The following is a 23,408-nucleotide window of genomic DNA, read 5'->3' as shown; positions in this document are numbered from 1 at the left end:
TTCTTAGGGAAAAAACAATCAAAGACTCAGCACAGGTAAAAGCCCTTGAATACTTTCCAGGAGTCATTGCAAATCACACTGGGATAGAATTTCAGGGTTAGAAATGATTCTGGCTGATCAAATACATTCTGGGCATCTCAGACAGTGTCTGTAAAATACCAAAACCACCAACAGAAAAAGTCAAAAGAGCCGTTGTTTTTTAACATGATTCCCAAGCACTGGTTTCACTGATAGTTTTAACAAATTGATAAATCAATTGATTGTTTTGACACTGTAGTGTAAGGGTTGGAGAGGCTTCTTTAGAAATTGGGAAGCGAGGGTCTAGAACATTCTCTCTCCCACTCAGAAAAAGGCTTTGAAATATCCCAGAGTGGGCCAATTCAGGGAAAGCTGGTGAGTCTCCAAGATCCAGGAATAAAACAAACATTGCTGATTTGAACATTATTTATACCTATCCTCAGTAACATCCATGTACTTGAGCATTTCCAGCCATCAAAAGTGCAGATTTGGGCTTCCCTGGTGGCGCAGTGGTTGAGAGTCCGCCTGCCGATGCAGGGGGTGCGGGTTCGTGCCCCGGTCCGGGAAGATCCCACGTGCCGCGGAGCGGCTGGGCCCGTGAGCCATGGCCGCTGAGCCTGCGCGTCCAGAGCCAGTGCTCCGCAACGGGAGAGGCCACAGCGGTGAGAGGCCCGCGTACCACAAAAAAAAAAAAAAAAAAAAGGTGCAGATTTGGATTTCGGAGGTCATATTGGCCTCAATAACCTTGAAAGAAAAGGTCATTGCTGGAAATTGAAGGCTCCTTGATGCAAAGAGACCTCCCTAGGTAGCTCAGGCCAAATTCAACCCAACTCTGGGCTTCTCTACCAAGAGAACTGGACAAATCAGTCATGCCAAGCCTTTTAAGGAAAACTGGCTGCAGCTTCTGCTAAGACAAGTGAACCACGCTATTCCTTACATCAAGGTAGCCATGCTCTAGACCACGTGACCTATCTGTTCACCATGCTGGTTCATCAAGGGGGATGGGTACATGGAGGGCAGCCAACTCATTGGCTGACTAGTGACCTGTGCAGTGGCCTGGAGCAAAAAACTGCCCAAAATAGAACAATGGTAATTAACTAAACCAATCAGATTCTCTCTTGAGACTTTGAACGGATAAATGGTATCAGGTAGTTTTTGTTTGGTTGGTTGATTGGCTGGGTTTTTTCAAAGATGCAAGAAAACCCACAAAGAGGATCAGAAGGTTGGAGGCTGGCTAGAGTATGTTCCTGGCAGAGCACCAGAGTGAAGGCGGGGAACTCGGGCTGCAGAAGGGAGATGAGATTACCTGTCTCTAGAGCTCCCTATGTTTCTCAACAACTCCAGCTCCAATTTCTGTGAGGCTCACTGAACAGATATTCCTGGGTTGCTGCCGGATTCCTATTGTCCTTTAGGTTCTGTGTATCCATAAAACAACACAGTACTAAAGAGAACTGAAGTGAATCTGTTTCTTGCAACCAAAAGAGCTGACCTAACACACCAGGTCTTCCCGGGACACCTATGGGTCCCTTGGGGCTACAGGCCAGCCAGGAAGATGCTGCAAAGGCCCAGAAGGTGCTGTTCTGTGAGTCATAGCAATGCATTTTACAGGACAATTTTCCTGTCACCTGCTGAGGCAGTAGGAGGAGGCACTGAGATGTCAAATCACAGGGAGCATCTGCTCAAAGCTGTGTTCCTCCAACATAACTGAGGTGGCTGGAGGGAGACCAGCCTTCCCACAGGCAGCTGGTTTGAGATCCCACCTCGGTCTGTGGCACACTTGTTAAGGCCAGGGTGGAGTGTGTGGAGGGGTCAGGGTGGGAATCAATCCCCACTGTCACAGGAAACATTCTAGGGTTAGAAGAGCATCCTTGTATTAGAGATGGGTGCTTCTTGATGGCTTATCCAGAGAAAGCTCAGCTTTCTTTGTTTCCCATCCCTTGTTTAGGACTTGATCCTTTCTGCTCTATTTTCTGAGAAACAGTTGGTGGTGAATGACTCTTGTTCTTAAGGCTCAGATACAAATACAAGTTTTTCACTTTTTTCTATGGGCTCCTGATCCGAAGCAGTATGAGAAAGACAGGTGGTTTTCACCAAGGTATCTTATCCCAGAAAGAACTGAGTGGGCTACAGTCAAAAAGAACATCATACTTTTTTTTTTTTTTTAACCCCTTGAATGAAGACTGTCTTCTCCTGGAGAGCAGTGACTGGTCTTACTACTGTGTCCCTAGCATCTAGCTTAGTGTCTGCCACAGACACTCAGAAAAATTGTTTGCTAAATGAGCAAATGAGTGAGTTGGTGTTTCAGTGCCTTGTGGTTGAGTAGATTGTTTTGGAATAATCATCAATACAGGTAATACAAGGAATCTGCTGGGCTAGACCCAATGCATTTAGGACCCACTGAAGGGGCCAGCACTCAGGGTAACTCACATAGCTCCCTGGGACCACTGCCTTGACTTCACTCTGCTGTTCACGAGTTGGTGTGACTTCAGTAGCTAACATGGTCTATCAACAAACTCCCTGGGCTGAGTTTCCTCATCTGTTCAATGTGAGGATTGAATAAGGCAGTAGCAGGACCCTTGCTAATCTAAGTCTATACATGATGCTCTCAGTATCTTCTCAAACCCCGAAAATAAATATTTTAAAACAAAAACCCGGATAGTAAGTTGGAAAGTTCCTAACATTTTTCTTCTGTAAAAATGCAGCATTCTCTGTTATTTAATGTAATGGAAGAAATCCATAACTTCAAGGCCTCTCTTATTACTGCTCTCTTCCCCTCTCCTGTCCATTCCCCTCCAGAAATAGGCAGGTCATATCTGCAGGCTTCTTCAAACTCTACCACAACATTTCCTCAGGAAAAAATCCTTTCACACACCATGCAATAAGTATTGTGCTTGGCAGAACACAAGACAATTCAGAAATATTATATATTGTTTTATCATTGCCATCTCTCAAAACAAATCACTTCATCACCATACATACATCTTTTAAGATAAATCCCAAGTGTTTGCCGAGCATTTTTTAAATTAGTCAATTATCCTCACCAGTGGCTGTGACTAGTCAAAAGTAGTGTCATCATATTGATATGCAAACTGGCTATAGCCACAGCCAACTTCAAGAATACATCACTATACCTCATGAACTGATACAAAAGTCTTGCTCAACCCAAAAAGGATTCCTGTGATATTTCTACACAATGTGAGAATTCAGGAATTTAGTTTTAAGTGACTACTGAAATAAACTTTGTTATGTAACCTACATGAAGATAAATAAAAGGTTTAAAAAAAAAAAAAGGAAAGAAAAAAAAGAATCAACACCTACATCATTTTTTAATGTCTGTATGGTTCTATTTTATGGTCATAACAATATTAATGATGTGTTATGATTAACATCTTTATAGCTAAATCTTTGCATGTATTATTTTTTCAAGATCGAGTCATATTGTGTTTTTCTACAAGAACAAAACAGTATATTTATAGGAAAATAGCTAATTGAATAAAATATGTCTTTATATTTTCAGATTTACTGGCAAATGTTTCATTAATATTTTCCTAATATTCCCCAAAATTTCATAAAATGAACTTGTTTAAAATTTTTACATTGACAAATGATTAAGAAAATATAATAAGAATTTTTATTTTGTCTAAGTGGTGTTTTTATTTTCATTTGGAAACATCACAGAAAATATATATTTAATTAACTGCTTCTTATAATTGTTCTGATCATGAATATAGGATAAAATGAATATTTCAAGAATAGTCTCACTGTATCAAAGTGTGAAATTAAAACAGAATTGCAGGAATTGGAAATCCTACTGGCAGTAGCCTTCTGTGAACACAATACTTATGTGATCTATAGAATTCTGCTTTCATAACTAATAAATTATTTCTGTCATCAGAGATTATTAAATATGAGTCTAGCCTTACCGAGACAAACTTCTAGCAGATACAACAACTTGCGGAACAAATACCGTTACTTAATGGCAAAACCTTGATAATCTCCTAGGAGCACTGAAATAAATTCCACAGGTATCAGAAGGGCATTTTAAACAGCAATAAAATTAAAACTATCCTCAAATTATGAATGCTTCATATATTCAATTTCTGACATGAACCAAGTGATCAGAATGTATTCAGAACACACAAAAATGTAAACTGAGGACTTGGTATATATGTTTAAACTTTAATACTTGAGAAAATATAAGTTAAAATCTGATACAAACACTGCTGGCACAAGAAAATATACACAAATTTGGATTCAAATGGAGTCAGTACGTAAACCTGGATATGACTGTATCATGACAACTTGTTACTAAAGCCTTTTAAAAAAGTAACAGATTTTTGTATCAGATATATATTGCAGAAGGAACAGTAATTTCTTTTCTCAAAAAATTTTCCTTATCCATTAAGAATTGTTAACTCGGTGTGGAGAGGAAAGTTAGAGATCATCTAATTTATCAAAGCATTTTAAAGATATAAGCCTTAAACACCTACTGTAAGCTCAAACAATGCAAAAATAATCAGCATTTCATTTTCCTCTGAAGATTTATTTGATATGTTAGTCATGTTAACAAATTATAGAAACAAAAAATAAAAATATTTCATTCTTTTTTGCAAGTACACATTATTTCTTCTTCCAGGTACTTCAGTAATTTAAGCTTAATATTCATTTTACTAAATATTAAACAAAAAGAAACTTTTAAAATCTTGTACTACTATTAAGAAGAAATGATAATTTCTTTCTAACTTCAACAATATACTTTTAAAATTGTGAAAACAATTAGAAACACTAGGTCTTTTAGGGCATTTCAAACTATATTTGAAGAAAGTATCTTTCAGCCACTGCTTACTTTAAAAAAAAATTTTATTTTGGAAGAATAAGCTATATATAAATAAAAATTCATCCAATGTGAATATAATTGGAGAAATTCCCTGATCATGAATACTGGATAAAGTGTGTATTTCAAGAATATTCTCACTGTATCAAAGTGTGAAATTGTAACAGAACTACAGGAGTTGGAAATTCCTACCATCAGTAGCCTGGTGAAGATAGGGCTATTTATGAATTAACTTACAATTTTTCAAAAAAATAAAACCAGTTCTTGGAACTGCCAGATGATACTTTTATTCCTGAAGTTACTGATACAGAATTGCTTGGTCTTACAAAGGAATAAACTCCTTCTTAAAGGTAAAATTCTTCCTCTTTGAAAGATGCATTAAATATTTCTCATCACTAAAAATGTAAAGCTTCTAGTACTTCTTGAACACTGACTTCACTTTCCAAAGATGTAAATATTATCTCCCTCAATGCCCAGATCAACAGTGGAACTCAACTAAATATTTGGTAACTGTCTCTTTTAAGAAGAGAAGCAACAATTATTTCAAAAACTAGCCTGCATACAGCTTTGATTTTAACTGTATTTCTCAGACAAAAGATAGCTTAGTTTTATACAAAAGTTTCTTGCTTTATAATCTACAAACATCAGTAGTCAGCTTAAGATGCTTATTCTATGATTGCACATTTGTGTGAACCATTATTTTTCTTTAGAAAACACATTTTAGTTTAAAATAGGGAAACACAAACCTCAATACTGAATATAATAACCTGTGATAGCTGATAATACTGTAAAGTTATTAAACACACCCCTAAAACTTCTGAAAGTACATTAACAATTTTTTAAATAGTCACAATCTATTAAAAAGCATATTATTTACAAATATCATCCCAGATCAATAGAGTCTATATAGTCACTACATGATCTGAGTAAGTTCCTTGGAGAATCTGCCTACAGAACAGAAAATTCTGCATACATACTGTCCATTTGCCATTGGAAAACTGAAGGCAGCATGACTTTATTGAAGAAAATTAACATAATTGGAAAACTCTAATTAAAACTTGTATTATTGTGCTAAAGAAAAATAGTAATCACATGACAGAACTTTTATGTAGCACCACTTTAATATTCTTAATATCACCTTAATTTTAAGATTGTTAAAACATAATTCTGATGTTAAACATTATTTTAATGTAAAAACTGATATCTGCACTCACAGAAAATTACATTATTAAAAAATATTTCTAATATGCTAAAAGCTACTAAATCATTTCCCCTTTCACATTGCACAATGTCCATCTAAAATATAAGGTATAAGTTCTTATAAATAATATGTGAAAACATTTTTTCCAAGTTTCAATTTATATTTCAATACCTTAATTTTATTTTTATACCAAAAATATTGGTAACAAAATATTACCAAGGTTAATAGAAGTCAGTTAAAAAAATCAGTTCCTTCTGATGTGGAAAGCTTAAAAAAATTTTAAATAATAGCAATTCTACCAAACCCAGAGTAACAGTAAGCTAATCAGCAGCAGCCACTGGTACTTAGTATTGTTCCATCAGGCAATCCTGATCAGGAAACAAAATAAGATGTCTTTTGTAAGACAAGTGCCAAACCGTTGCTTTTAAACTAAAATGCAATAACTTACATTAAGAGCACCTCTGTTTCTATTAGCAGGTAATAACCTCCATATTTAACACATATTCAAAATACAGCAACTATAGTTATAAACCTAGTAGTGTTAATTTGACTTTACATTTCCATTAATGGGCAGACATTAACAAAGATGTCATGGACTGAAAATCATATAAATGTTTATAACTAATAAGAATTTCCCGGTGATTTTACCACTGTTCACCTTAAAAGGGTACCTTCTGGTGAATTCAGGTGTGTGAATTCTGATGAGTCCCCTCCTCGCCCCAACCTCTACCCCCATCTTATTGTACTTAATGTCTGAACCTATTTGGATAAACACAAACAGAAGAAACTTTTAAGGTGTGCAGCTAACACATTCACTCTCTTACCTCTGTTCTCTTAGAATGACACATTATGTTTATTTTCTAGGTTTCTTACTTCCAGTCATAACAAAATAATGATCATCATCTTCCTTCTTCTTTGCAGAAGGTTTTTTATCTCCATTAACTGCCTCCTTGCCAGATGAGGGTGGCTTCCTGGTTGCAGCCGGGGCTTTGCCACTTTTGGGAGGCCCTTTGGCTAAGCACTGGCTCTTGGTGGCAGTCTGTGCTGACTTTGGTTCAGGTTGTGCTTTGGCAGAAGACTGAGGAAGACTCACAATGGACAGCGGGGTACGGCCCGGGGACCTAGAGGAGCTGGGTCCTGTCTTCTGGGACGTGCTTTTATTCTGAGGCTGCTTTTTGGCAACTGAAACCATATTATCTTTCGACTTCTCTGCAGCTTTTGCAGGACCAACTGAGGATACAGAAAGTGGCTGGTTTAAATTCAAGGCTGACTTAAGTTTCTGTGCTGGCATTGCACCTGCTTGCAGAGCTCCAACACGTGGCTGAGACTGTGTTCTCAGACCCGTGGTTACGGTTTTGGAACTGGATGTTGTCACTTTTGCAGGAGACTGGAAAGAAGGAGAAGGGTTAGGCCTTACATGCAGATTTGCCTTAGGTGGCTTTGGACACTTTGATGATGAATTTAAATGTGCAGCTGAGTGAGAGACTGCATAATCCCTGGAAGACACATGATGGTGTTTCAAATGCTTTGGTTCAATTTTTCCAGAACACTTACTTGGCAAAAGTGTAGACTCAGGCACATCTCTTGACTTCTGGGCTGGAATAAGCTTGGCCTTAGGAGCACTGGGTGATGAGATACATTTTCTCAACGACTCAGATACACAAGGTGCAGTTCGTAATAAAGCTGGTGAAAAAATGCTTTTACCTACTGGATTTAAAGAAGCAGATGAAGATGATGCATCGTCTGAAGGAGCCTGCGGTTTCTTTGTTACGCCCTTTGAAGATCTGAGTTTGAGATGAGAGGACACTGCTGGAGAATTTGGAAATTTAGAACGGACTGACCCACAGGCCAGATTGCCTCCTTTCAGGGAAGATGCTGGTGGCAACACACCTGGCAGACGTACCTGCTTCTCTTTGCTCCTTGGAATACTAACTGGTGTGCCAGGTTTTGAATTTTGTTTCTGAAACATGCTAACTGCTGACAAAGGATTCATTTCAGGAGGCTGAGGTGTTCTGGTGGACGAATCAGGCACACTTTCATTAGAAACTCCTTTTTGAAATGCTAGAATTTTCTGCTCTAGTGTAGCAAACTGTAATATTCGACAGGGGTCATATTTAAGCAAAAATCCTTGAAGAGTATCCCAGCCTCCACCGACACGGACCATGACATGTTTTCCATGAAGCATCTTTCCCCCAAAAGAAAGTAAAAAATAAAGCTGTAAAACTGTAAGGTGCGATTACGGTTCATTAGCAGTCATAGTCTGTGATGTCTGTGACTACGAAATTCAGTGTATTTGCCAACAGCTTCACTATAAATTGCCAGTTTCTTTCTTGTATTACTAAAGTAACAAATTTAATTCACATTGAATCATGCAACTAACAATAGAGAATCCTCCAGTTTGTAAGGAAGATATTTACACAGCCTAAAAATCCAAATTACTAATACGCAAAACTGCAAGGACTGAATATTGAAGGAAGAAAGGAAAAGGGAGAGTAAAGGAGGGGAGGAAAGAAAGTCTCATACTAAAGAAAAACATAATTACAGAAGAAAGATAAAAACTACCAAAACTTGTATGTTAGAATTTAATAAATTACTTTCATATGTATCATGTCAATTTAATCTTTCAAAAACTTTGATATAATTTATTACTAGTTCTTCTTTGCAGATGAGAAAATTATGGCTCTGAGAGATTAAGGAAACTGTCCCAAACCACACAGCGTGGCCTGGCCTCAAACGCACCAGGGTGCCCAACCCAAAAGGTGCTTTTGTGTTGATAAGATATATCCTGGGTCTGCCAGCGCAGCCCAAGCTGGACGGACTCAGGCCCCTATTCATTCAGCAGGCAAATCTGCACAGTTGTATGAGACTGCTCTGCCAATTTTAACTCTAAATCCCATGCCTGTGCACTATCACTATATCATACTGCTTAAAAAAAGAAAGCTAATTAAAAGACAAAATGCATATACCTGTTTCTGTATGAGTTGAACAGGGTATGGGGAACTAATGATAATATATGAAATAAAAGAAAATATAGGTGGTAAAATTATGTTTTTTACATACTTTTCTATTACATTCTTAAATTGGGAATAAAACAGCTCTTGCTTGTATCAATAAGTGGACAGAATGATGAACAGGTAAACTTCAATCTCCTTATCAGCAAAGGGGACAATTATCAATTGCAGATTGCAGATGGGACAAAGGAAGAAAATAAGCATGTATAATAGCATATTAGTATAGATGCTGAGGCTGTGTCAGTGAAAAAAAGGCTTCATACTTAAGACCCAAAGTCTATATTATTATCAACTGCAATGTTTCTATTTCTTTTTCTTCTTACTGACATTTAATCTTATTAGATGTTCTGGTTTTGCTTTTTTCTTCTTCTTATGATAGAAAATTATTCCTCTTTAGGAAATCTAAAAAATGGAATAAATTACCTGAGGTATTCAAAGATTTTTCCCCCAATTATATTAAATGTCCAAATAGTCTTAGCTTCATTAGTTGTTTGCTATGTTAAGCGTGTTTACCTAAACACATTATATATACTCTTGAAAATATTACATATATTTCCTCCTATACAGTGAAATTCTTCCATTAATAACATCCTCTATTCCAATTTTTTTAAAAGTAAAAGGGGAACAAAAGAAGGTTGGTAAAGCAATAAATTCAATTTCAAAACAAGATCTAAACAGGATGTAAACGGTGGACTTACTCTTATAAAAAGTATTTTATCTCCTAGTCGATACCGTCCTTCAGATAAGTACTCAATAGAAAATCGATGAGAACAACTACAAGGAGGGTCTTCAGCAATGTGTTTAACCTAAGATTAAAAATAAGCAACAAGATTTAGTGCTTGTGACAAAAACTATTTTGTTTAATGTTAAAATGCAAGGTTATTTGATAGTTGGGAAAATCAAACCCAAAGATAAAAATTTAAAGACAGTTCAACTATTTATTATCTTTTCTCTTTTACTTGTTGACAAATATTGAGATTAGACATTAGCTAATCTAATAAAACCTAACAGTGAGGAAGTCTGGAGTCTCTCTCTCTCTCTCTCTCTGCCCAAGTGCAATCAGGCTCGTCGTGTACTCACTGATCACCGGAGACGGTCTGTGAATGTGTACACAGTGAAGGCAATTCAAAACACATTCATTCAGTCATAGGAAACAGTTCGTTACTAAGCTTGAATTGTTTTAAGACTTTGATTAATATATCTGTCAAATCAAAGACGGACCAGTTAGATAAAGTTTAACCAGGAATTTTCACTTGTCCCTTAACACCATGTGAAAGTAATACTGTATGTACGGGGCAGCATCCAGATTTGTTCCAAAGTTACTGTTAAAATAGGCAGAGATGCATTTATAGCTATTGGGCTGGGCAAAAAGTTCATTCAGGTTTTTCCATAACATCTTACGAAAAACCCAAGCGAACTTTTTGGCCAATCCAATATTCACCCAAGACTAGGTAAATTCTAAAAATTTCAACTCAAGAGGCATTTTTCTAAAAGCACTCACTTTGTTTCAATAGTCTGCTAAGGAGATGAGAACTGGGGAGAAAATCCTACCTCTACTCCTCAAGGGGCTTACAGAATTTTTAACTGCAGTAAATATCTTAAAAATGGTAAAAACTGGAATAAAAATTAAAATTCAGGAATTCTTTATTTAAAACATGGAAATTAATATAAATTGATTAAATGAAAATATTTGCTGAGATATGTTTGATTTGAAAAAAAAAGGTCACATATCAGCCACTATGGAAACCATTTTGTTTTCCTAAAATTATATTTTTGAAAAAGCAAGGCCATGTATATTTTTCTCAACTACTTGTCACACAGAGTATATCTAAACAAATTCACTTAATTGCACTTAGGCATGATGTTAAAGTCTCTTCAGATATACCCAACTTACCTGAGCACTAACAGAAATTTATGAGTGTCTTAATGATCTACACAAAATGGACACATGTGGATTCACCCGGGCCTGACCAGAAGGATCCGGATTTATCTCCCTACATCATTCATTTAACAAAATAACATGATCATAAATAGAACTGATTTTCATAAGCCATTCAATGAAGCTTATCTTGTTCACAGTTTGGTTATATGAGCACATATGTACACACATGCATACACACACATACATACCACATGCATAAGAAGGCTAAAAAATATTCTGAACTTGGGTAAAGAATTTACAATTACTTGAACCATTTACAAGTTAGATAACAAAGTAATTTGAAAGGAGGTAATTATTTCAGTCATTATTTTCTATCCATTAAGGCTTCTTAGGTACACAGAAGTGCAGTTGTATATTTCTTAACAGCACTCAAAATAATGAATCAGATAATTGTTCCTTAATTTTAAACACGACCGTAAGGTCTCAGCAGGTCACATATGTATAGGTGGACTCTGAATATATTCATATAGCACATATATATTTAAAGAAATGTGTTCCTTTTAGTTTTCATAACAAGCTTGCAGGCATGAAAGGTCACTTATTTTGTTTGTTTAAAATATCCAAATACCACTTATATTCAGCAGTACAAATCAGCACTAACCCACAATCTAAATAAGTTGGTGAGCCTAAAAGGAGTAAGTGCTGTGAATAAAAAATGTTCTCTTCTGGTTTTAGCTATTGTGTAATTAACATTTTAACATTAAAGGAAATAGCTAAAGAAATTAAAATCATCTGTAAAGGTACTACCCTAATATCAATTATTTTCATTCTCCTTGTTCTGATACGTACTTTTCACAAAATAAACATTTTTCTTGTTGCTATATAGTCTTCATAATGATTACGAAAAATGATTATTCTGCTAAAATAGTAAATCCTAATTTACCTAGCCATTGCCCAATTTGAGAGTATTTACATTGCTTCCAATTTTTCAGCCTTATAAATAATACTGCAATAAATACTTTCATTCATGCTACTTTTTTTTCCCTCTTCAAGTATAATAAAAATGAAAGAGGAACACGTTTGGTGAACTATGAGATTCTGACGTATCATAGTTGAAAGAAAGTGTGCAATTACTTACAGCTTCGTGCAGCTCTTCATGCTGACAGCATGATTTTGGAATGCTGATGGAATCTTCAGGCCCAGAAGTATTAAGTAAGGTCTCTTCTAGCTCAATTTCTTTCTCAAATTTTACTAATACTGGTGGCTCAACCCCATAGCTGAAAACCAATCATGAGATCTCATCAAACAGTGAAGTCTGAGCCAAGTACTTCCATGTATATCACAATAGGTTATCTTTTATTTTTAAATAAAGTCTGTATGACTCTCTTCTACCAGTTGTTTCACTGGGACATCTGGAAATGCTTTATAATGTCCCACAGATTGCCAAAAATTCAGATTATCATCTTTACATCATAGCATATATATATTTGGGTTACTAGATGCTCCCAATATTCAATCAGGGATTCTAAACGTACCTTTAAAAATCAGCTTGTTAAAAAAAACAAAAAACGAAAAACAAGTCATCTCGTGAGTGAAGATGCAGTCGAGCTAGGTATGGAGGATACCAGGCCTCAGCCTTCTTATCAGACCCTCTTTGTGTCCAAAGGACTTGCCTCGCCTTGAACTGCTTAAAGATTGCATGCTATTACTCTACTTTTGATCTGAAAAATGTAAGTACCCACGTTTACAGTTTAATACTAAATGAAGGCAAGCTACATGAGCAAGCAGATGTTGACACATGACATGGCTCACGTGAACAGAACAAAGTTAATAAAAAAACAAAAAGAAAGAAAAAATAGTAAATTAAGTTACCTTTATTCCAATCAAAAATTATTTTTATTTATAGAAAATAGTGTTCTAAATAAAATAAAGCAGCTTAAAAAATGTTTATGACACTGAAATTCTGAAATATTGTGGAATACATACCTTGACACAATCCGACCAATTTCAAGAAGACAAAGATACACCTGTCTCGGATCTTTGTGCAAAACTGTGAAAAATAAGACCACAAATTTTAGGGGGCAAATTAAATAGGCAAATATATTTATGGCATGAAAGAAGTAAAGTAAAAGAAAAGACAGTAGCATTACTTATTTGGAGACTTAGAAAAGACTTTTATTTTTTCTACATATTATCATCTTACTGAAATTAAAAAGAAAATGGTTAACAAGAAGATTAAAATTTATCATGGATGCTTACCTGTGTAGTATTTTAAGTCTAAAAAACTAAGAGCTTAGTAACATTAAATTATTAATATTTCAGATCTCTTAACAGGAGATATTATTGAAGAAACGTATCACTTCAATTTTATTCTAAACTATCTTTAGCACAGGACTACATGTTAACAGCCTTCTTCAACTCTTCCAAAAATAGAAGAGGAGAGAGCACTTCTCTACTCATTCTATGAGGCCTATATTACCCTGATATCAAAGTCAGAAAAAGACATCACAAGAAAACTAAAGACAAATATCCTTTATGAACACAGATGTAAAAAATTCTCAATGAAATACTGGCAAACTGAATCCAGCAGCAAGTGAGATTTATCCCAGAAATGCAAGGTTGGTTCAATGTATGAAAATCAATCAATATAATTCACCATATTGATAAAATAAAGGAAAAGAAACATACAATTATCTCAGTAGACACAGAAAATGCTTTTGACAAAATCAAACACCCTTTCATGACAAAAAAAGACTCAACAAACTAGAAACAGAAGAGAACTTTATAAATATGAAAATAGACATCTCTGGAAAACCCATAGCTAACATCATTATTAATGGTGAAAGACTGAATGTCCTCCTCAAGGCTAAGACCAGGGAAAAGAAGGATGTCCACTCTTACCACTTCTATTCAACATTGTACTTGAGGTACTTGAGGTTCTAGCCAGAGCATTTGGGCAAGAAAAATAAATAAAAGCCATCTAGATTGGAAAGGAAGAAGGAAAACTATATTTACAGGTGATATGGTCCTTTGTTTAGAAAACCCTAAAGAATCTACAAAACAACTAATAGAGCTAATAAGCAATATACATTAGCAATAAACAATCTGAAATGTAATTAAGGAAATGATTACATTCACAATAGCTTCAAGAAGAATAAAGTACTTAGGAATAAATTTAACCAAAGAATTGTAAGACTTGTACACTGAAAACTATAAAATATTGTTGAAAGAAATTAAATAAGATATAAATAAATTGAAATACATCCTATGTTCATGGATTGGAAGACATATATTGTTATTGTAATACTCTCCAAACTGACCTACAGATTCAGTGCAATCCCTATCAAAATTCCAAGAGCCTTTTTTTTTCCAGAAATGGACAAACTGATGATAAAATTCATAAAGAACTGTAAGAAGTATAGAATAGCCAAAACAACTTTTTAAAAGCACAAAGTTGGAAGACTCATACTACCCAATTTCAAAACTTACTACAAAATTACAGTAATCAGGACAGTGTTTACTGGCTTAAGGATAGACATACAGACCAGTGGAATGAAACAGTGTCCAGAAATAAACTCATATGTTTATGTTCAACTGATTTTCAACAAGGGTGCCAAGACAACCCAAAGGGGAAAAAACAGTCTTTTCAACAAATGGTGCTAAGACAACTGGATATCTACATGCAAAAGAATGAATTTAGACTCCTTCTTCACACCGTATACAAAAAATAACTCAAAATGCATTAAAGACCAAAATGTAAAAGCTAAACCTATAAAAATTCTAGAAGGAAATACAGGTGAAAATCTGTGTGACCTTGGATTAGGCAATGGTTTTTTAGATTTGACACCAAAAGCACAAGCAATCAAAGAAAAGATAAACTGAACTTCATCAAAATTAAAAACTTTTATGCATCAAAGGACACTATCAAGAAAGTGAAAAGGCAACCCAAAGACTAGAAGAATATATTTGCAAATCATATATCTAATAAGGGCCTAATATCCAAAATAAAGAAAGAACTCTTACAAGTCTACAAAAAAAAAGACAACTGACTCCCCCCAAAAATGAGCAGAAGATTTGAATGGACATTTCTGTAAAGAAGATATACAAATGGCCAATAAGCCCATGTAAAGATGTTCAACATCATTAGTCGTTAGGGAAATGCAAATCAAAACCACAATGAGATACCACTTAACACCCACTAGAATGGTTATACAGTTGGCCCTTGAACAACATGGTTTGAACTGTGTGGGTCCACTTACACATGGATTTTTTTCAATAAATACATACTACAGTACTATAAGATCTGTGGTTGGTTGAATCTGTGGATTCAGAACCGTGGATACAAAGGGCTGACTGTAAAGTTATATCCAGATTTTTGACTGCAGGGTTGGGGGACCGCTGCCCCTAGCTCCTGGATTGTTCAAGGGTCAGCTGTAATTTTAAAAAATAATAACAAGTGTTGACAACTATGTGAAGAAATTGGAACCTCTGTGCATTGCTAGTGGGAATATAAAATGGTGTGGCCACTGTGAAAACAGTTTGGTAGTTCCTCAAACAGATAAACACAGAATTACCATATGACCCAATAATTCCACCCATAGGTATATCCCTGAATTTAAAACATATGCTCACTCAAAAACTTGCATACAAATGTTCATAGCAGCATTATTAATAATTACCCCAAAACAGAAACAATCAAAATGTCCATCAGCTGATAGTAGATTAAAAAAATGTGGTATATCCATACAACGAAATATCGTTCAGCCATAAAAAGGAATGAAGTACTGTTAGATGCTACAACATAAATGACCCATAATGCTAACTGAAAATAGCCAGACACAAAAGCTACATATTGCATGATTTTATTTATATGAAAAGTCCAGAGTATGCAAATCTATAGAGAAAGAAAGTAGACTGGTGGTTGCCAGAGGATGGAGATAGGGAGTAACTGGGTCCAACTGCTAATAGGTATGGGTTTTCTTTTTGGAGTGATGGAAATGTTCTGGAATTAATAAGTGGTGATATCTGCACAAATCGTGAGTATACTAAAAACCACTTAAGTCTACATTTTGAAATGATAAATTTTATGTTATGTGAACATACCTCAATTTTTTTAAATGCTATGAATAAAAAGAAACCTAATATGCTTAATGATCAGCACACCTGGATTAAAGCAGGGTGTAAACTGGGGGGTAAAATAGCAATCCATTAGTTTTAATTCTACACTGGATAAGAATATCCAGAGGCATACTAAACAGGTAACAGTGGGGAACAGCTACCTGTCTGCAGGCAACAGGGTGTGCATGGTCAATAGAAATATTTACAATATTAATAACCTAAAACAATAATGAAACCAACTAAAAACTTGGTTTGCTTTTTATTATCACCATGAACCGGCAATTCTAAGCAATGTCAGTGACAAAATACTTCTCTCTACCAGGGCCGAATACTATTCCCATGACCCCCCCGCTTGGTATGCTACTGCTCTTATCAAAACATTATAAATTCTGTGTGTGTGTGTGTGAGCGTGCACACGCGTGCACACGTAAATACTTTGAGGAAATATATAGATAGTCTGAAACTTAGATAGCTTTCACTTTGGTCACTGTACAGATGTTTCTGTTGACTTAAATGAAATGAGAAAATACATCAATAATTCTTCAATAGAGCATGACTTTTTAAAAGCATTAGTCATTTAGATAACCAAATTGGCAGCTGCTGTTTACAAGGTAAATCTAAACACCATGAACATACATCATTTAGCCTTCTGTTATTTCTGTAATTATCTAGTTAAAGAGAAATTACTAGTAATTTAGACTTGAAAGAGTTTCTTGATGAAAACATTAATTAGTTAAGCATTAGTCCAGAGCCTTCCCATAGCCAACTCATTTAGGAAGTAAAATATGACCTGGCCATTCTAGATATATAGGATCTAAGACATAAATGAAAAGCTTTTATCATACATTTGATCTGGAATCTGATTCTCCAATTGTTTACATATATTTAGAGTATAAATGTTTCTAGTAAAATGAGATGTGGCATTTGAGTCCTTATTTGGAAAGAAAAATTAGAAGCGAGGCATACAAAAATATCCTAATAAACATTAAACACAACAACAACACTTACCTAAACCTTCAGATTCAAAGAGGTAAGTCTCATCAACCCCGATGTGCCTGCACCAGTGAAGGAAGTTAGCAGTATTGTCTCTAGCAAAGAACGAACCTGATGCAGCATCTTTCTTACAGGGCACTTTTCTCATCGGAAAATTCTGGAAAAGACAAAAGAATAATTTCAAACATGCATCAAGGATATTTTCATTAAATATCCATTTTAATATTACTAAATAAATGTTCAGTGCATTGAATGTAACTAAAAAGTGCATAGCACTAGAGGAAAAAGGCATCTTCAAAAATCATTTTATTTTGCTTTTCATTAAGCATATTCTAGAAAATGATTCCTAGGAAAACAGTAAGGTCAAAATTAGCAGTAGGATCACGCATCTCTAACCTTTCTTTTTAAAATGACATGAGAGTCTTAGTTAAGATAAAAAATGACAGTCTAATAATTCCAAAGCACATCTTTATAGTATATCTCTCCAAACACAGTTCAATACAAACACAAAATTATTGCTATGTAAAAGGTTTACACAGTCTCAATTTTACTTACTTCCTTATTTGCAGATTCATAAATATGGTTCTGAGTTTCTTGAGGAGACTTTCAAACAAGGAAGTAGTAGCCCATTCTTAATTAAAGTTCTTTGAAAACTGACAAGCTAAGTTTTACAGAATCCTAATTCTTTTTTATTTCCTACACCAAGAGTATTCAGATAATCCTGCTGAGGCTGAGGGTTTTTTTTTTTTTTTTTTAAATTATTCATCTCTTTTTTTTTTTGGCTGCATTGGGTCTTCATTGCCTGACAAGCTAAGTTTTACAGAATCCTAATTCTTTTTTATTTCCTACACCAAGAGTATTCAGATAATCCTGCTGAGGCTGAGGGTTTTTTGTTTTTTTTTTAAATTATTCATCTCTCTTTTTTTTTGGCTGCATTGGGTCTTCATTGCTGTGCACGGGCTTTCTCTAGTTGTGGCAAGTGGGGGCTACTCTTCGTGGTGGTGCACAGGCTTCTCATTGCAGTGGCTTCTCTTGTTGCAGAGCACGGGCTCTAGGCGTGCAGGCTTCAGTACTTGTGGCATGTGGGCTCAGTAGTGGTGGCTTGCGGGCTCTAGAGCGCAGGCTCAGTAGTTGTGGCACACAGGCTTAGTTGCTCCGCAGCATGTGGGATCTTCCTGGACCAGGGCTCGAACCTCTGTCCCCTGCACTGGCAGGCACATTCTTAACTACTGCACCACCAGGGAAGCCCGGCTGAGGGGTTTTTAGTTTTGTTTCAAATTTTTACTTGAATAAGAAATTCAAGTATATGATTTTTTAAAATGCAATGGGCACAGTAGCGTATAAGTCTTTCTCCTACCACTACCCCTCAGTTCCTTTCTCTCCCTGGAGAGAACCACACTATTATCAGTTCCTTATGTTTCCTTCCTGTTGCTATTATTTTCTAGGATTACAATAGCCTTGTGAGTTTTTCTAGTTGTATATAGGGAAAAAAAATCAACACCGCCAAATACAAAGATGGTTAGCATCAACTGAAATCTTCTCATCCACATTTCAGTAAGACATCTCCATACACAAGTATATCTGTACCTACAGAATGCTACATAAACAGGCTATTCTGCAATCTGATTTGTGTGTGTGTGCATGCGCACTTAATGATAGGTTGCAGGCATCTTTTGGGGTAAAAAAAAAAACAAAAATTAAAATAGTCATTTCTAATGAATAGATAATATTCTACTGTTTAGGTACCATAATTAATTTTAAACAACTTCTCTACTGATGAGCATTTAGGTTGTTCTTAATTTTTTTTGCACAGTCGTTTTTGTGAATTTGTGGTTATTTCCTTAGAATAAATTCCTGGAATTAGAATTATGTTACATATCAAAGGATGTGCTTTATTTTCAATGTGATATGTTTCCCATTGTTCCCCCAAGAAAGATGGTACTACTTTATATTTCCACCAGCACTATGTTAATGTCTAGAATACACACTCACAGACACCAGATCCCGTGAGTGAAAATACCCATATTTGATGAAAAGAGAGGAAACCTTATCTACTTCAAATCCCAACTTCAGGGTCAACGGTAGAAAAGTGTCTAAAAAAAGTATTATTCATTCAACCAATATTTATGAATTTACCATGAAGATAATATATAAAGAATAAAAAGATGATGATAATAGCTCTTAACTGTGTGCCAGGAACCATCACAACCTGTTTTTTCATTTAACTCTCACAGGAATCCTATAAGGAAGGTACTATTATTGTTCTCAAGAAGAACTAGCTATTTAGATATTTACTATGCACCAGGCATTATCTATATAAGCTAACCACTATCTATATATTATCTCATTTAATGTTGCTGAATCCTCGAAAATATATCCTACAAGGTAAATGTTAATATCTCCATTTTACAAGTGAGAATATTTTTTCAGATGCTCAAAAAGATTAAATTATCCAAGATTTTACATATAGTTGCGTTGGAAGTTTATAACCTTGTAGAGATGATAAGAAATGTACATAAGCAAATCAATATGTACCAAGGTATTAAATCACTACTGTCAAACATTTTCTTACCACTGGTTCTTCAGAGCTGCATGTTTTCACCGTGTTTTGAAGGACATCAATCAGTTGGCATAACAGTACTCCATTATCAAGTTCTTCCAATAACCTTTCTGCCTTAACTTCAATACCTAAAAACATATTTCAAAGCTAAGAGCCTTCTAGAAACAGTAAATTCAAACAATATGGTTAAAGTTTAATTAAATGTAATCGGATTATAGCTGAAACACTAGACAAATATTAGATCAGACTCCGAGCATTCACTCTTAAAAGGTACAGTTAAAACAGCAGATAATATCAAATTAAGAGAAAGTCAACTGAAACAAAAATATCTGTAGTGTAGAAGCATAGCAAAAATAAATGACATCTACTTTATTTCATTTAAAAACACCAAAGTGTTTTATATTTCAAGATCCACTATTAAGGTTAAGTTTTGATTCACTGCACATTACAACTGCTTGCATAAGAAAGATTCTCTATAAGTAAGATGGTCTTTGTTGCATTTTAAAAATTAAAGACAACAATGTAACAAGCACTCAGAAAATACCAACTTTTCACCTCTAAAATCCCTTATTTGGAAGCATTATTACATAATAAACTTTTAAGAAATTATCCAAATCTTCAAACTGATATAAGAGTGAGTGTTTAGTGCATTTTTAATTCTCTTCAAAGACCACAGATGAACTTTATACATATATATTCCTTTTCACGAAAACCTTACAATGCTACATGAAATTCTGTTATTTAAAAGAGACTTTTTCTAGGGAGAAAGTTCAGAGCACTCATGTCCTCTAACTGAGTAAAGAAATATGATGCCATGCATTCTCCAGGCCGACATTTCCTCCTAGGTTTCATATACCTCTGCCCCTCGAAGCCTCAGAAACAGGAATCATTGTAACTACAGCATATATTCCACCCAGAATCTCATGCCTTACACATGTTTAAGGAGAAAAAAAAAAAAATCAATAAAATACAGACCCCCCAAATTAGACCTATACACTTAAAAATTTTTTTAACATTAACAATTAAAATGTTGATTATTCACAGCTCTTACTACTGACCTCTTCCATTAAGCCTCAAACTTGCTTACTATTCAAGCCCCGAGGGTCAGGGTGAATCAGAATATCTTCCCAACTAGAATGTAAGCTTGGTGAGAAAAAGGACATCAAATATTTCCTTCACTAGAGGATCCCCAGCCTCTGGAACTATCATTCCTTGACAAAGAGTAAGATTCTCAATAAACATTTACTGAATAAGAGATTACAATTTTGAGCATCTTTGCAAGCCTTACCTAATAAACCAGATAACCAGATCGACAGATCTTCTTGCATGGGCAACAGGGTAGCTTCGTGCCTCACAGCTATCCACTCATCATACTGACAAACATCAGCCAAACCTGGCCCATGTCTGGGGGTCAGAGGACTCCGTGGACTTAGAGGCAGGTCTTCTCCAAACCACACCTAGAGAAAACACCAACCCAACTGAATGGATGCAACCCTGTTAAAAGTCAGCATGCCTAACATTTATATTTAAATAATGAATTAGAGACCATATTTAATATACACACATACAGAGCTGCAGCAGCTCACAGAAAGTTAATAAACTAGAAGCAAACTATTAGCCTAGATACTTGAGACACATTCCGTATTCAATTCTGTGATAAATGTAAGTGAATCCCTAATTAATGAATGGATTCTACCATCAAACCGAGGGAATGAAAGTCAACAAATAATTTTTTTCTTTCACTTGCTAGCTGCATAAGTTTAACAAGTTACTTGACCAGCATATCAGCATCTTGGCGGTAAAATGAATTAATAATACCTGCCTTATAAGATACATCTTTGTAGAATCTAGCATTGGGCCTAACATATTTGTTGAATAATGGATAAATGAATGAATGCATAGTTGGCATTTTATAAACTTTAAATCATAATAACAATGTTATCTAAAAAAAAAAAATTCTAAATAATCTGTTCTGTCACTTGATTTTGCATGGCCCACAAGCTAAGAATGGTTTTTACATTTTAAAATGGTAGTTACAGGGCTTCCCTGGTGGCGCAGTGGTTGCGCGTCCGCCTGCCGATGCAGGGGAACCGGGTTCGCGCCCCGGTCTGGGAGGATCCCACATGCCGCGGAGCGGCTGGGCCCGTAAGCCATGGCCGCTGGGCCTGCGCGTCTGGAGCCTGTGCTCCGCAACGGGAGAGGCCATAACAGAGGGAGGCCCGCATACCACCAAAAAAATAAATAAATAAAATAAAATAAAATAAAATGGTAGTTATGTAAGTACCTACATAATAGCTTTGATTTTGCCTACTGACTCACTAAGCTAAAAATGTTTACTACCTGGTCAATTCCTGGTTTAGAATAAAAACTGACATAAACATGCTATCAAACCAACACTTGCAAAATACAATTAGATATACTTTTAATATAAGATTAGTTAGAGAAAAGACTGTGTCAAATCTCAACTCAGGAAGAGGTATCACAGCCCAAGTGAAGTGATAAAGGGGTTCTCACAGGAGGGCAGCTTGAAATGGAGGGTCAGACCTTGAGTGAGGTGACAGGGCATCCACGCATGGCAACAGCCCTGTGCAGCATCAGACCCTGAGCAGGATAACGAGGGTGTCTGCTGCGGACAACGGGGGAACATCCCAGTGCAGGGTGTCAGAGCCCAACTGAGCTGAGAAGGGCATCAACTCAGGGAGGGGTGGCAGCAACAAAGGGAGACAGGTTACATACACGGGGATTTATCAAATGGGAGCCAGGTTTCTCACTGCCAAAGAAAAGAGGTACAACTAAGGACTGAGAGGAAACTAGAATGAACCCTACGGTGTTGGAATCGAGTAAGTTTTACCAGAAAGCAAAGAAGTGCTCAAAGAATGATGGGGACATGCAAAAGGACACAGAAGTCAGCTTGAAGGGACTTCTGCTGGCTAAATCAAGAAGAATTTGAGCATCAAAAGAATGATATAAGTGGATTATGACACACTGAATAAAATGGACAACTCTGAGTCCACATAGATATAAATAAATGAATAAACTGGAATTTTGATGAGGAATGAGATTTCCATATACTTTCAAAGTACCTCCCCAGAAATACCTACTACAAAGAGAAAAAAAGAGTAATTTCCCAGCAGAGAAACTCATCAGGCAGCAACTTAACCGAGTGACACAGGTGAACATGATCAACAACGGGATGAATCAAAATCACATGCACCCGACAGGATACAACGAGCCAACACAACATCCCTCTGTGACAGTCCTGCCATGATGCACAACCTGAATCTAATCATGAGGAAACATCAGGCAAATCTAAATTGAGGGACATTCTACAAAATAATTGGTCTGTAATACTCAAAAGTGTCAAGGTCATTAAAGGAAGCAAATACTGATAAAGACTAAGGGGCACGACAACAAAATGCAGCAGGTGATTCTGAACTGGACATTATTGGGACAACTGATAAATACTTGAATGTGGTCTGAGTATTAGATAGTAGTTCCGTACCAGCGCTAATATCCTGATTCTGATGATTTCATTGTGGCTGTATAGGAGGGAGTCCTTGCACGCGATAAATGCACTAAAGTACCAGAGGTAACGGGACATTAGATTTGCAACCTACTCTCAAATGGTTCAGCAAACAAATATCTCTGCTCTACACTTAACAAGCACTTTGCAAGTCTGTGATTGCTTTAAAATAAAATTTTTTAAAGTTTTTTTAAAAAGAGGCATAAGGGGCTTCCCTGGTGGCGCAGTGGTTGAGAGTCCGCCTGCCGATGCAGGGGACACGGGTTCG

General features: G+C 35.9%; 1 protein-coding gene across 3 annotated transcripts in view; it reads right to left on the bottom strand.

The window, feature by feature from the left end:
- Positions 1–3,811: 3,811 nt before the first annotated feature.
- Positions 3,812–23,408, bottom strand: part of GAS2L3 (growth arrest specific 2 like 3) — a 33,985-nt gene continuing 14,388 nt past the window's right edge. For all 3 annotated transcript variants that reach the window (XM_007103374.3, XM_055085259.1, XM_007103375.3), the window contains exons 3-9: positions 20,906–21,074; positions 19,630–19,745; positions 17,073–17,214; positions 12,933–12,996; positions 12,085–12,223; positions 9,763–9,870; positions 3,812–8,238 (exon numbers count right to left, since the gene is read on the bottom strand). In XM_007103374.3, coding sequence (XP_007103436.2) covers positions 6,907–8,238; positions 9,763–9,870; positions 12,085–12,223; positions 12,933–12,996; positions 17,073–17,214; positions 19,630–19,745; positions 20,906–21,074 — 2,070 coding nt within the window. In that variant the 3' untranslated portion in view covers positions 3,812–6,906. The remainder of the gene's footprint in view (positions 8,239–9,762; positions 9,871–12,084; positions 12,224–12,932; positions 12,997–17,072; positions 17,215–19,629; positions 19,746–20,905; positions 21,075–23,408) is intronic.

The sequence above is a fragment of the Physeter macrocephalus genome, chromosome 6, assembly GCF_002837175.3.
Source record: "Physeter macrocephalus isolate SW-GA chromosome 6, ASM283717v5, whole genome shotgun sequence".
NCBI classification, from domain to species: domain Eukaryota; kingdom Metazoa; phylum Chordata; class Mammalia; order Artiodactyla; family Physeteridae; genus Physeter; species Physeter macrocephalus.
This window is presented reverse-complemented; position numbering and strand designations above follow the sequence as displayed.